The following is a 15065-nucleotide window of genomic DNA, read 5'->3' as shown; positions in this document are numbered from 1 at the left end:
GCAGGCCACTTATCCTTGCGGGTACATACGATGTGACTATCAAGGTTGTTGGTCGACGACGACACCTCGCAAAGAATTCCTCTTGGCGCACGCGATCCCATCACAATCAATCAGAGAAGGACCGGGCTGATGCCGCTAGTGCATCGACATCTTGATCTAAGCCTGCAAGAGACCTGCGAGTCGTCCTTGCTGCCTCCTGCACGGCTTCTCATCAGAGGGAACCTTTGGTGGTGAGCGTTGTTCAGGGTCCAGTCCTTACTCGGACCACATCATGGCCTGTGCACAGCTGAAGAACTTCCCGCCAATGGTGTCATGGTCTGTGCGCTTCGGATTCCGCTCTTGGGAACTTCCATCCATCTCAACACCGTGTCTCTGTGTCTTGCCTGCCCGGCGAACGACAACCGCCCCCTCAGCCCCTCATCAAATACATGATCGGGAGAAGCCAGATGGAAACAAGACGATCTTCAGATCAGACACGGAGATCACGCCCCCACACCTGCCGTCCAAGACAGAATGTCATGACCACAGAGGCACCCTTCCTGCTGCCGCAGTAGCGTGTCCAACAAATTCTCACCAAGATTTCTACCATCGCTAGTAAAAGAAGCCGCCACAGATAAGGTTACCTAGCTCGACACCAGCCTTGTTGCCCAAAGGGTATCCCCCAGGTCACCAGTCACCCGATGGCAAGCTCTCGAGCTGAATAATTTCCGGTGATGCACCGCATGTGCCATGATATCATGGCAGACCCTCCCAAACGCCTTCATGCAATTCGGCAGTGCGGTTATGCACGTCGGCGGCTGTAGAGGCGGTCCTGAACATCAAGAGCACGGCCGTGTCTCCGGTGCCGTCTCGCTTCCGGACGTTGAACAGAGCCTAGACCATGACGGCGACAGTATATCGTCGACGGCAGCATTGTTCAAGTTGTTGTTGAGTGCAACATGGCACTGCGCATCAATACTCTTCAGCATTTTTAAATAAAACAGATTACCATGGCTGCGTGTGGCGCCTCTGTCGAAGCGTCCATGGCAGCCAGCCTTGTCCCAGCCCAGGTCATCTATCGGTCTTTGACGGTGAGCTACCATGCAGTGTCACCAATCTCGGCTGCTTGGACACTCAGCATATCGATCAAAGCAACATTGCCGCGGCTGCTAAAGAGATTCACTGACTGATGTCGTTGGGCACAGATATCAGATGCGGGGCTGATTCGTGGGATTCGCTGGTGGTTGACCACTCACAGATGTGCTCCGTTGCAACCCGATTCCCTGTGCCGTCGAGGGTTGAAGCGAACTACTCTCGGCGCAGCGAGTTGAGGCGGCCAGGTTGGGTTTGAGTGAGAACCTTGTGGATGCCCAACCATCACCACCATCTTCTTGCTTGAGAATCACCAACCACCACCACCGGGATGTCACACGACAAATCACCGACCTTCGACGGGCGAACGGCGAACAAAGCCATTGTGCAATGACTTGACGTCTGCCATGCTTTTCCCGGAGATTTTCGAGACAGTATTTGTCCCACTTGCACCACCTCAGAAGAGGCTGGAGTCTGATCGTTGATCGATCTGTCTCGCAAGACCTGCCTGAACGTTTCCTTTCCCCAGTTGCGATACCCCGCCTTCCATCAACATGAATCCAACTAGCTGGCGTACTCATTTTCCCAATTCAGCTAAAATCATCATATGCTGAAAGCTTGATCACCATGAATCACAATCCTCTTTCCCAACCTGGTCTTGCGTACATGTGCTCAGCATGTCAAAGTTGGCAAAGCAAAACAGAGGGTTACAGAGACACGGGAGTGTTTGTTTAACCTCTCCTCTGCATGGGGATCATCCGCAGCGGCCCTTCCCCTCCGGTGACAGGCCGCTGGGCCGCCTTGACTGGTCTGTCTTGTACGAGTGTAGAGTGCAGCACACGAAGGACCCGAATATCGCCATTTCTTCGATTCCGGCAAGCTGCATTATCTGAATCGATTTTCCCCAGCATTGACCTCCAACACTTTGGCACGAGCCTCCACTGGCTTTCGTATTCCAGTCCTCCGTATCCCTTCTTCAATTTCTACTGGCTCAGAAAGTCCCGTCTTTTGCCTTCTCCTTCCCGGGACGTTATTTGCCCGAAGTCAACACACAAATCTCAAAGTCCTGATCAGCTCTTCTTCTGACAGTTACACTCAAAAAGTCTTCTTCGACTCTGCACTATCATCATGCCATGGATTCCAGTCAGTACTGCACTTTGCTACGGCATGCACTTCGCGCCAATATTCTCCACCTGGGCAAAGACGATTTGATTCATCAATGGAGATGAGCAAAAAAGCCAGAGACAGCCATTGGATTGGCCCGAGACAACAACTGCACATTAAAAAGAAGCGAAGAAATGGAACCCCCCCACGCTGCATGTCTCCCAAAACTTCTTCTGCATGTCAAAATGAGACCATTTCAGCAGCTTGCCTGTTTTTATAATCCATGACAGATGTTTTGACAGGGACAACAACAATATGGATGATAGCAACGATGCATTGGCGTTTCCACCACCCCGCAGAGTTTCCAGTCTTTTCACTGTCAGAAGGCCTTTTCGAAACGGCATCATGCACCCCCTGACGTGCTTGTGAGGAGAGGTACATTGTGGTAGGTATCCACGGATCAACTGTGCCGCGGACATACATTCGCTGCTGTGTACATACATGCAGATTGATATGCCGGGGTTCTTCCCTGAGAGCCTCTCTCGCGCTTCATGATACATCTCTCTTCCCCTCAAAGCAAGGTGACAGCTGCTGCAGCAGCAGACAATTCGTTTTTTTTTTATGAAAGGGATCGAGATTTAGTTATGTGGCAGGACAAAACCTGTCCAATGGGACATTATCACACCACCTTTTTTTGTCTATTACAAGCTTGATATATCAGTCTGGAAGACTTTGACTCTCTGCGACACCGGGGGCAGGCCTTTCTTGGAAATATGTAACCCCGGGATCTTCTCCGGGTTATTCTTGCGCGGCCGAGTGGATGATGGGCAGGAGAGGGAGGAGAGGTGTGTGTGTGTCCTCCAATTCGACACGCACAACATGCGATGCGGGGAAATGAGGGGGTAAGAGAATTGGTGGTTTTGGGTTAAAATCAGGGAAGCTTAAACTCGCGCGCGGAATAACAGTCCTTTGAGGAGTCAATGGAAAGCAAGAGAACCAACCTGATAATAAGCTTCTCAACTCTTTGAACAGCTCTTTTCGTGTAGCCCATGAGGTTCTCTCAAGAACCAGCCATGAAGTTCAACAGCCCCCTGCTCACCTCTCACCTGCCATATCGGGAACCACCAGCATTCATTCTTTACACATTGTTTCGAAACAGTTGATCTCTCTCTCTCTCCACTACGGAGGATACGATCAACAATTCCCTCCTCCTCTCTCAAAAAATTCCACCTGACAAAAACCGCATATACATACTCACTCAGTTCACCTCTCTCTAAATTTCTCCTACGTAAACGTCTCCCCATCCACGCCATCCTCCCTCCCTCCCCCATTTACAATTAGCGTATATCCACCCCGCGAATCAAGCTATGACGACATTGAGCTCCGCTGCCGATAACCGACTGAACCAATCCATTTTCTGGCGAAGTGGTGAGCTGAACAGCAGACAGACCGCTTCTTGTGAATTTCTGACCTGATTTTTACCCCGCGCCTTCTTCACCTTGTTTGCTGTTAGGATGGCTGACTGTCTCGGCATCCGCGACCGCGACGTTATCCGATACCTACCAACAACGAAGCGGAAGAGAGCTGTCTGTCTGTCTGTCTGTCTGTCTGTCTGTCTGGGCAAGTGAGCATGTGAGCAGAAAAAATCCTGCGCAGCGAGACATACTTACTTTGAGCGTGCAGATTATTGGACTGAAAACGAAAGTGCCCTAAAATAATCCCATCTCCCACATGCCCGATCATCCGTAAACGAGAAGGCCACTGCACTAATGATGATGAGGAGGACTGTGGTGTACGCACAGACAAAGAGTGGGAGGAGGGGAAAATCCGCTGTGTCGGTTCGGCGGGCACGGACACAAGTGGCACTTAAGCGACGGCGCTGCCGCTCGGCCCCACTCCGATCTGGGATCCACTGTTTGCCGGGGAAGGGCAAGGGGCCGCCGGGGCGGGATATGGAGGCTGATATGGGCAGGGGTTGGGTATAAAAAGGATGGGAGATGATAGGAATACATAGAGTAGAGAGGATGTAGAGACATGCACACATACATACATACAGCCGCCAATTTCTGATCTCCACAAGGTGGGTGGGTAAAAAGAAGCTTAGATATAGGCCTCGTCGAGCCGAAGTCACAAACAGCTGAAGTCGAAGTAGGGCTGGAAACGGAGTTCAGACCAACAGAGCAAAAGGCTAAGGATGATGGATGGATGTTGTGGATGTAGAGCTTGGAATATACATGCAGATCACAACCTGGGTTGAATGAAGTCTACCTAATCAACAGTTTGTATGATCGATGGAGAGATGATTGCTAGCAAAGCTTTTGGATATCATATCTGAAGAGTGAAGCACGGTGGCTTGATGAGAAGAATGGAGCTCTACCCATACTCTACGATCGGCAAAGTCCATAAGTTACAGGTAGCAGCCGTTCAGAGACACAAGTTTCGCATCTCAACTCGACACACAAAGTCTAGACTTTTTGATCGCCATCTCACATTTCCAACAAACCGATATAACTTCATGATCTTCACCTTCCCAACCGGTAACGTGATAATTCCGGCACCTCGCCCTCCCGAGATCTCTAAACCAAGTCAAAAGCCTATCACTGGGCAAGAAGTCTTGTGTAACAAAACGTCTGTCTCACATCGCCAACCCGGCAGGATATGAGAGATCAAGTCTCACAGTTGACCGCCACCGCCGCCTTTGCAGTCGAAAACTCCGGGGACGGTAAGTAACAAGGCACAACAGTAGCGGGCCGAGCAAGTCCTCGGTAAGCTATCAATAACCAGTCCCAATTGCAGTTTCTTGCCCATCAACTCAAGGCTGCTTTGGGTAACTGGCCACGCAACCAGATAACAAAAGTTCCCTATGATGAGACGGGCGGCTGGAGTATCCATCCCGTCTCTTCCCTCTAGATGGCATCACCAGAGACAAGACACATCCTGCCCGGTCTTCCAACTGGAAAAAAAGTGTCAATATTATCTTTTTGGAGCAAAGGTAATGCAGCCGCTTCCCCCAAAGCCCAAAAAGACGCCACCGCCGAAGGTAGGTAGGCCCACCCAATGAGCTTCTCAATCAGCCCAACAAGACCACTCATAATAACCGACCCTATGGGGGACCCCAGTAGCATGCAGCTTGGGGTTTTCACACCACACTTTTTTCTACTGCAGACTATCACGGCGATATGGGGAACAGAGATGGTGGGTTGAGATCTGTCACACCGGTGCGACCTGCAGGCTTTTTTTGAAGGGGGGGAAGCCTTGGTGACTGATGTATGCAAGAGGGGGAATAAGTCGGGGTGGGAGGGAAATAAATGGGTGGTTTATCTCCGGGACTCTCCGGGATTGGAGAATTTCTGTCCAGTGTTAATTTGATCCGAGATGGTTGTTGGTGATGGGTGGTCTGGAACTTTTTGGATTTTTGGTTGTGAGCTGATGGTGTGGTGTGATGTATCATAATCGATTCAGAGGATTTGTTTAGTGATATTTCGTGATTTGGTTCGACTTGTTGAACTTGCACACAGCTGCCGCTTGCTACCTTGGGAGACCGGTTCGTTCGGTGTTTTGTGTGGATATGGCAAGCAGCTCGTGAGGTGAAGCCAACGGGAGGTTGATATGTAGGTCTTAGACAGACTGCATCTTCGCCTCCCGACTCAACCATCTATCAGGTGAAAGTGGAGAAAGCCTAGAGTTCTTGTCAGTGCTTCAGTTTCTCCTGCTGTTTCTCATCTCCAGATCTTTCCTCATAAGGCTGGGAGGCGGTCTATGTGTCTTAGCTAGGTACTGAGGGGGGTTGTGTCGGTGAGGAAGAACTGAGGCAAGCCATCTACCCCAGCCACTGCTTGTATCTGCATGTCAAGCTATAGTACATATCTCGGTCCCCGAAAGGACGATCCATGTTGTGACAGCCACATCCGACGACCGACAGTCTCTATTTCCAGCGTGTTTTGGGGGCGTTTATAACTGCCGATGGAAGACGGTGAAAAGTGCAGTTTTCGAGCTTGGTTGTTGGAGGAATTGTCACATTTCGTGCAGCTGATAGCACCCGATGTCAGGTCATGTCAGTTCTTGATCTTGCGCCCTGTCAGCATGGGGGGCGTCATCTAGCAATCCCAAGTCCAGCCGAGGAACGAAGAGGTGCATACTCCAGCATACCGTCTCGGGTTGAAGGCGAGGAAATGGGGTTTGTAAAGGAACCAAGGTAGTTACCTGACTTTATCCAGGTCATTTAATGTCTCTTCCAGTAGGTGGTTGGCATGTCGATTCAGCACCCACTAAATTCTTTTTGGTGGACATCTTGTCTGATGTATTAAGGAGGGAACAGCCAGAGCACAGCCTATCTGGGAGAGTGTTCCTTCCCCACATATACCCCAATTGCTCTCAGACTTTCGCCAACTCAATTGGCACCTGACTGTCTGTCTAGCGCAGTGGCCAGAAGCGACGACCGAACAACCTGTCGGGTACTGTAGAAACAGACTGGGTTGCCCACGAATGGTGGCAGGTTTGATTCCTAATCGAGAACATCTATGAGCATAGCCATTGACTTCGGCTCTAAATATGAAAAATCCCTGGATGAACTGCCTCCCCCAGGCAATAATAGGGGAGAGCAATTTGGAATGGTGAAACTCCAAATAGAGGGCTTTCGTAGCCAGCAACGCTGGTGGGCTTTTTGTAGTTTTCATGGTGTTTTGTTTTGTTTTGACACTTACACAACGGAACAATAACCCTTGAGCTCATCCGACATCAACATAACACCAGTCTCAAATTACTACTCAACAATACAAACACCATCATTAGCCTCCAACATCACCACTCACTCGACAACCGCCAACGCCCCCCTAACCGGATAATTCTCATTCGCCTCCGCATACTTCCCAATATCCGGCCACCCCTTCAACCTCGTCTCCTTCCTAAACATCAAACAATACGTACTCCCCCCAAAATGAAACATGCCCAACTCCTCCCCCTTCTTCACCTTCTGCCCCTCCTTCACCGTAATCTCACACGTGCTCACCTCATCCATCCCCACCCCGATAAAGGCCATGAGCCCAATCTTGGGGTTATCCGCCTCAATAAAAATCACCGCCCTCGTCGCCAACGCAGTGAGATATCCCAAGGCCCCTTGGATCCCCTTGGTGTCAATATCAACCTTGTCCTCCCCCCCGCTCTGGTCAAACATGAGCGGCTCCGAGAAATACGTCCCATCCTCAACAAACGCCCTCCTGATGGTGCCCGACACGGGGGCATGCCAGCGGTGGTACGACAGAGCCGACAAAAACGCCTGATAAATCGTCCCCCTGGCAAACTTCTCCGCCAGGGGGTCGTGCGCGAGCATGTCAGTTACAGAGTAAGGCTGTCCCTTGACCCAGAATCTGTCCCGCAACTTGACGTTGTTCGCCACGCAGTAAGGCCGAGACTCGCAGCTGTTGACAACAACCTTGTCATCATCCGGGCTAGCAACAGGGCGGGACTTGTCCGTGATCTTGCGGGTAAAGAAGTCATCCCAAGACGTGAAACCGTAGTGCTTCTTTGACGGATCACAATGATACATCTCCTCAAACTTGAACGACGTCTTAGTCGGCGTGTTGGCCACTTCCATAAGGTCTTTGTAGCCCGTCTCGCCGAACCAGCCAGCCGAGTGATCCCCCAAAACCTCGGCGGATTCCGGCGTCTGCCACCATCATGTCAGTCAGTCAGTCGGTCAGGGATCAGGTGCCCAGTAAAGATAAACAAACCTTGAGATACCTCCCCCACTCATTCAAAATCTTTTTCAACATCTTGTTCACATCCGGATCCAAAAACGCCGCATGCCCGCTCGGCGTCCCCATCGCATAGTCGAAAATAGCAGCCATCGGAACCCCCACCATGCCAGCATGAGCAGCAGCATCCGTCCATTCTGGTGCTCTCCCAAAAACTTCGTTCAGCACAGCAAGCATGTGCTTGTAGTCTCTGATCTGGCTCTTGCCAGTCGGGTCCTTGTTGTACGGAGGACGACGCGGGACCTCGTCCCACATCTGGTTGAAGTACATGTATATTCTCGCATTGCCCTCAATCAGCTCCTTGAACTCCCGCAGCACGGGGATGAGCTTGGTCTGCTCCGGGGGGCCGGATCGTTTGTGGGCGCGGTCGATGGTGCGGCTGAGCCATTCATGGTGGATGCGGTGGTCGGTTGGGAGCCAGCCGCCGATGCTGTGTTGTGTTTGTTAGACATGAGGGGTATCGGGGGGTATCGGGGGGGGGAGGGACAAACCGCTTCACGAGCGAATGGGTCGGGATGTCGTGGTGGTCGCCGTGTTGATGGACCATGATTGCGGTGTTGGTGTTACTCGTTCCAGCGCCTGTCAATTGATCAAAGTCGAAAAGACCACAAGAACTGAAGAAAAACCAACCCTTTTTATCCTTGAAAAATCCGTAGTCCAGTGTTTTCAATCAATTGTTCATCCATACCGTTGCACAGCGAATTCGCGGTGGTCATGATGTCACCATCTCATCACTTCAGTCAATCCAATCACCCCGTCACAAAGCCGGCAATTTTCATCTTGACTCGAGGTCGATCTACCTGAATTATTAGCAAATCGATCAATCACGGCCCCTATTCCGGCCACTCTCTGTTGATAAACCTTGCATTGTTCTTTGTAATCAATTCAGGGGTATTTCCTACTTATCATAACCTGTCCCGCCCAAACATCTTCAACCACACACCATCGCCATCCCATGATAAAAAAAAAACGATGGAAACCAATCATTAATCCAGAGCTAACACCACACAAACATTACCCTGCCATGATGTGCTGCCCAAGAATGCACAAAACTCACAACGCCAACTTCCCCCTCAAACTCCTCACATGCGCCGCATGCTGCCTCTTATGCTCCTTTCTATCCTGCTCATTCAGCGGGTTATACAACACCCCACAGTCCTTACATATCTGAATCCCCGGGTCCTTGTTGATGGACAGATTCAAAACAGTCTGCACCATCTGCTTCTGCTTCAACAGCGTCCGCTTCCTCTCCCTCGTCTCCGTAGTAATCGACCTTGTATCCTCCGATACCTCACTGGCTGTGTCGTTCTCATCCCCCCAGTCGCCCCTGACAACAATCTGGTCGTAGATCTCCTCCCCGTCTGACGCGATGATGGGTTCCGGGGACGGCTCTCGACTAAAGGCGACACCTGGGAGGGTGCATATCGTGACTTTGCTTTGCAATCTCCTCCTCTCCCTTGACCTTTTGAACAGCGCGCCTGATGGTGGGGAGGAGGGGGGTGTTGTTGCTGTGGAGTCTTTGTCGAGGTCTGGTGCGTCGGAGAGGGTCGTCGGGGTGGCTGGAGTTATGGTTGGTGCGTCGGAGGTAGACTGGGCAGGGAGGCAGAGCGGTTTGAAGTACGATAATATCGACCCGCCCTTCTTTTCCGGTATCGTCGGCGCCTGTTTTGAGGGTTCCGGCAGTGATGGTACTGGTGGTTCTTCCGTCGACTTCGGCACCCTGTTTTCTTGATTCTCTCGGTCCACCACCGGCGGCGCGACCTTTTGCCTCTTGAAAGGGCGTTCTTTCTGGTCGTTGTCTCTCGCAGAGGTGGACTGACGACCGTAGGTTCGCAGAGGTCTCTTGCGCTGGCGTGGTAGGCCAGTCGTCGCGGTCGATATCGAAGAATCGAAGACGGCTTCTGGTGATGGGTCAAGTGACATTGTTGCGCCCACTGAGTCTAAAACGAGCTGTAACGGCGCGCGAGCTTTATTCGGACGATAGAGATGCGGCGATATAATCAGATAAAAATGCTGCCAAGAAGATGCACCAAGATCCCAACTTGCAGAAAAGTTGTACTCGGTAGCGACATGGGTCAAGATCGAAGATCGCGTTGCGCAGAACGCGTCTGCTCAGCGCGTTGGGCCCCGCAGCGCGCTATGACGCGGGCAGCCCCACTCAATTAGCACCCCTACCCACTGTAAATGTTTCCCCCATTCAAAAGTCACAATTGCCATTTGCGCCCAACATGGAATTCAAGGTCAAAAGCTCATAATTCGAAAGGGGTTTGGTAAACATAGGGGCTACAAACCATTCAAATTTGAGCATCCTTCTTGCGCCTCCGGAGATCCGTATTCTCATCTGACGAGCTCTTGTCCCCAATAAGAGTGGCCTCCTCCTTTTCATCCACTCCAACAGCCCACGTCTGTACAATCTGCTTCACCTCCTTAAACTTCTTATCCTGCTTCTTCGCCTCACCCAAATGCCATATGTATCCCGAGTATACAGCAATTTCAGCAATCCCCACCAACAGACTTCCCCCCAGAGTCAGAAACAGTCGCGCTGGTGTGCTCCACCATCTGGCCAACACCCACAGAGTGCCTGCCACACCCAGGATACTGACCATAAAGTTCAGTATCAGCATCAGCTGTCTGTGCACGTCGTTATATGTAACATCGTCATCGCCGAGGTCTTTATCGACCGTTACTCGATTGACAGCAGCAAAGCTCCTCGCCATATTCGCAGCAGGAAATCGTTGAGCAAAGGTCTCGGTTGGGGGAAGTGGGTTCGTCATTCGCTCGTATGCTCGTTGTTCTTCTTCGCGCCGGAGACGGGCCATCAAGGCTTTGTATTCGTTTGACTATTACTTCGTCAGCACCAACCGGCGTCTGGTACAAGACGGGGTACATACTGGTTCTGGCTTTGGTGGCGGTGGTGGGACGTAGACCCAGGCGCCTTTCAGCATGTTTTCCAAAGTATGTTCCTCATGCCCGGCATCCCTGAGTATTAACCAGAGCTCGATGATTTGTGAGTGTAGAATGGGCTTGCCGACAGCGGCATCGTCGAGCGCGGGGTCGTCTTTGCCTGCCTGGAGCTTGTCTTTTGATGGGTAGCCTAGATTGTCCCAGATTTGCAGAGCCTCCACGATGGAGCGCGTCATTGTGAGGAGCACCATGGTTGGGTGTTGATGATATGTAAGAAGACAATGTTTTGTTTGCGACGCCGCCGAGAGCTTGTTGGAGCTCAAGCTGATGCGGCCCAGAATGACGGATCGCCAAGCCTCACAAAGCTTGCAAGGATGCAGGCACCCGGTGGGTCTTCAGAGGCCACCAGCCACAACCACAAGCCGAGAACGCCACCTTCTTCAGAACCGGATGCCAAAAAATTATCGGAAAGGAAGTTTTCGGGACCCACATCACCGGCCTAAAGCAACTTGTGTGCGTAGAGATCTTTCGTACGACAGGGCCGGAGATCACGGCTTTCGGAGGATACCTCGGCGTCGAATTCCTCCCGGATACGGCAGATGACCACACAGTAAACCTACAGAGGTCAATTGGATATCACAGAGGAGGATTCGACCGGGAACGAGTGTGTGTGGGAAACATCCCACCTCCAGAGAGAAATGCAGGGGCCTACAATGGTGCGCGGGGTCAGCCGGCTTCGCATGTCAACATTTTCGAGGGCGACGACGACAACATGTTCCACCTGCCTCAGATCCACAGCTCCCCTCGATAGTAGGATAGCTCAGTCCAGAGCTCCTTTCCACACCGGAAGACGAGACTCCTCCGCCTGGGCTGCCGCCGTCTCCGTCGCCGGCAACATCGTCAACAATGCGATCACCCGCGCCACCAGAGGGGACATGCCCTCCGTCGACCCCCTACGGATCGTCGCCAAGGAGATGAAGTTTCTCACAGGCAACATCAGGAAACTCCTCGGGTCCGGCCACCCCTCCCTGGACAGAGCAGCAAAGTACTACACACAAGCCGAAGGCAAGCATGTCCGGCCACTAATAGTCCTGCTCATGTCGCGCGCCACCTCCCTCTGCCCCAAAGCCCCCCAGAGGCAGCAGGCCACCCTCCAGGCCTCGATGGGCATCGACAGCTCCATCTCCCCGCTTTCCGTCCTCTCCGACTTCAACCCTTCCGCGACAGCCGTTGCCCCCGAAGCCGAGACGAACGACCACCCCGACATTCTCCCTTCGCAAAGGAGACTCGCCGAGATCACCGAGCTGATTCACACTGCTTCGCTGCTTCACGACGATGTGATTGATCACTCTGAATCCCGAAGAGGCTCACCATCTGCCAACCTCGAGTTTGGCAACAAGATGGCTGTCCTGGCAGGTGATTTCCTTCTCGGGAGAGCGTCTGTGGCTCTTGCGAGGTTGCGTCATGCCGAGGTTATCGAGCTGTTGGCTACGGTCATTGCCAACTTGGTGGAGGGCGAGTTCATGCAGCTGAAGAACACTGCACGCGACGAGCGCAACCCGCAATGGTCGGAGGAGACTCTGACGTATTACCTCCAGAAGACGTACCTCAAGACTGCGTCGCTGATCAGCAAGAGCTGTCGCGCGGCGGCGCTGCTTGGTGGAAGTGATGCGGCGACGGTGGATGCGGCGTATGCCTATGGGAAGAACCTGGGTTTGGCGTTCCAGCTGGTGGATGATATGCTCGACTACACCAGGAGCGAGCAAGAACTCGGCAAGCCGGCGGGGGCGGATTTGGAGCTGGGACTTGCGACGGCGCCTCTGCTGTTTGCGTGGAAGACGATGCCAGAGCTCGGCGCGCTGGTTGGGAGGAAGTTTGAGAAGGAGGGTGATGTTGTGAGGGTGGGTTTTATTTCCTCATCGTCTTCCGTGAGAGGAATCGACCGGCTGACTATTTTCTAGGCACGCGACCTGGTTGCGCAGAGTGATGGTATCGAGCAGACACGGGCGCTGGCCGAGGACTACGCACAGAAGGCCATTGATGCCATCGCGCCGTTCCCAGACAGCGAGGCCAAGGATGGCCTCATCGAGATGGCTGTCAAGACTCTGAAGCGGAAGAAATAGATGTGTAGAACACAGCTTCAAGATCTAGATCTCCAAGTCTAAAAAGCTTGGCTCCGGGGGTGGAACTCGGGCTGGGCATTTCTATTGTACTACTAACATCAACCACGCGCAACGGGAAAAGCACATTTAAGTGTACATAGGCGGAAACACATCTTTTTCATTTTTTTCTGCATTTGGGAAAGCGGATGGGTTCAAAGAATGGGTCTTTTTTTTTTCTTTTATGGGAATAGAGAAGAAGTATTTTGTACAACATGAGAAGCAACGTAAACAAAAGGTTCAGGGGGTGGCGTTGTGGATGATTCGGGGGCTCATGGATGATGGATGGTCATGACGGCATTCAGCTCACCCCTAATCTACCTATATGCTTTAAACTCTCGGAAGGCTTCTCCCAAATATGGTACGGACCGATTTGATGGCCGACGGCATAATTGGTCAGGTTGTAATTGACGCTGTTGGTGGTTTATAAGGCAGTGGTGTAACACGGAATTCGGGATTCGCATCCCCTCAACCACTCTCATAACCCACAACTCTCCGAACAAAAAGAGCCGCCAGCTGCATGAACGGTGTTCCGAACGGTACCGCCGCGGCGGTCACTTACATAATTTGGCAATTTAGGATCATTCGGAAGCTTACATCACCAACCAACCTAGGCATTGTCGATTGTCACCCTCAAAGAAAACAAGCCTCGGTAGTTGGGAAAGCCAAGCCGGCAGCCCCCCGGTTTCTATGACGATGGAGGGGCTCTTTGCGGCGGGGGGCAGGATTGGTAAGGTAAACTGCGGAGAATGTTTGGCAGTCGACATGCAGAATTGCTGCAATAGAGAGAAAGAATTCGAATGCAGAGAATTCCATGGTTCCCTCGATGCAGGCGTGGGAACGGAGCGGATAACCATCGACGCTCCACTTTGTGCTGGAGAGAGGGGGGCGAGAAAGGAGGGGAGGGGAGGAATCATGACATCGCTTAGAAGTAGGATGTTGGACCCTGCATGTTGATGAGGAGGTATAGGTATATAAATCCTCCCTTGACCTCACTCCTCACTTCATTGTAATCTCTCGATCTCATATTCTTCATTCATTTGTGTGTGTATCTCAACCTCCCATACAGGCTCCACTTATACACCTCCTCACCCATCAATCACCACAACAACAACCATCATGACAACCAACACCTCCCTCGTCCTCTCCCAACGCCCCTCCGGCCCAATCGAGAAAGGCAAAACCTTCTCCCTCAAATCCTCCCCCGCCCCCACCGAGGCCGACCTCAAAGATGGCCAAGTCCTCCTCGAGACTCTCTACAGTAAGCGCCCCTTCACTCATAGCATCCAAGTTTGCGCAAACTAACCCCCTCACCCCCTCCCTCAGTCTCCTTCGACCCAGCCATGCGCGGCTGGCTAGACGACCGCCGCTCCTACATCCCCCCCGTCCAACTAAACGAAGTCATGCGCGCCCTCACCGTCTCCCGCGTCCTCGCCTCCAAATCCACCAAGTTCTCCCCGGGAACAATCGTCACCTCCGCCTCGGGAATCCAAGAATACGCCATCATGCCCGACTCCCAAGTCGAAAAAGCGTACGACCTCCCCCAGGGCGGCAAACTCACCGACCTCCTCGGCGTGCTCGGGTCCACCGGTTTAACAGCCTACTTCGGCATGACGAAAATCGGCCTCCCGAAGCCAGGCGACACGGTCGTCGTCTCCGCCGCCGCTGGCGCGACCGGTTCAGTAGCCGCGCAAATTGCAAAGATCGCCGGCGCGAGGGTGATTGGTATTGCCGGGGGGGAGCAAAAGTGCCGTTGGCTCAAGGAAGAGCTGGGGTTGGATGAGGCGATTGACTACAAGTCCCCGGATTATAAGCAGAAATTCAAGGAGGCGACACCGAAATTTGTGGATGTGTACTTTGATAATGTCGGGGGCGAGATCCTTGACATGGTCATGGCGAGGGCTGCGCAGTTTAGCAGGTTTGTCATGTGCGGCGGGATTTCGCAGTACAACTCGGCCGAGAAGAAGGGGCCGGGGGCGAGCTTCTTCAATGTGATTACCCAGAGGATCAGGATGCAGGGATTTATTGTTTTTGATTACATCACCGAGTATGATGGGCGAGGAAGCAGCGGCGC

The 15065-nt window shown here is 52.4% G+C and overlaps 4 protein-coding genes across 4 annotated transcripts in view; 2 read left to right on the top strand and 2 right to left on the bottom strand.

The window, feature by feature from the left end:
• Window positions 1–6982: 6982 nt before the first annotated feature.
• On the bottom strand, window positions 6983–8475 carry PODANS_5_9690 (uncharacterized protein; the record flags this gene model as incomplete). Its single annotated transcript, XM_001904752.1, has 3 exons — window positions 6983–7840; window positions 7905–8358; window positions 8420–8475. 3 exons carry the CDS (start codon window positions 8473–8475, stop codon window positions 6983–6985), a joined length of 1368 nt encoding a protein of 455 aa, XP_001904787.1.
• A 1747-nt stretch (window positions 8476–10222) lies between these two features.
• Window positions 10223–11083, bottom strand: PODANS_5_9680 (uncharacterized protein; the record flags this gene model as incomplete). Its single annotated transcript, XM_001904751.1, has 2 exons — window positions 10223–10768; window positions 10856–11083. The coding sequence occupies 2 exons, from the start codon at window positions 11081–11083 to the stop codon at window positions 10223–10225; spliced, it is 774 nt and encodes a 257-aa protein (XP_001904786.1).
• A 447-nt stretch (window positions 11084–11530) lies between these two features.
• On the top strand, window positions 11531–12955 carry PODANS_5_9670 (uncharacterized protein; the record flags this gene model as incomplete). Its single annotated transcript, XM_001904750.1, has 2 exons — window positions 11531–12733; window positions 12794–12955. The coding sequence occupies 2 exons, from the start codon at window positions 11531–11533 to the stop codon at window positions 12953–12955; spliced, it is 1365 nt and encodes a 454-aa protein (XP_001904785.1).
• Window positions 12956–14110: 1155 nt separating this feature from the next.
• Window positions 14111–15065, top strand: part of PODANS_5_9660 (uncharacterized protein) — a gene marked incomplete at both ends in the record, with an annotated part of 1265 nt that continues 310 nt past the window's right edge. Inside the window, 2 exons of the mRNA XM_001904749.1 lie at window positions 14111–14252; window positions 14318–15063. Coding sequence (XP_001904784.1) covers window positions 14111–14252; window positions 14318–15063 — 888 coding nt within the window. The remainder of the gene's footprint in view (window positions 14253–14317; window positions 15064–15065) is intronic.

Source organism: Podospora anserina, chromosome 5, assembly GCF_000226545.1.
Source record: "Podospora anserina S mat+ genomic DNA chromosome 5, supercontig 9".
NCBI lineage: Eukaryota > Fungi > Ascomycota > Sordariomycetes > Sordariales > Podosporaceae > Podospora > Podospora anserina.
Note: the sequence above shows the minus strand (reverse complement) of the source record. Positions and strands in the feature narration are given on the sequence as shown.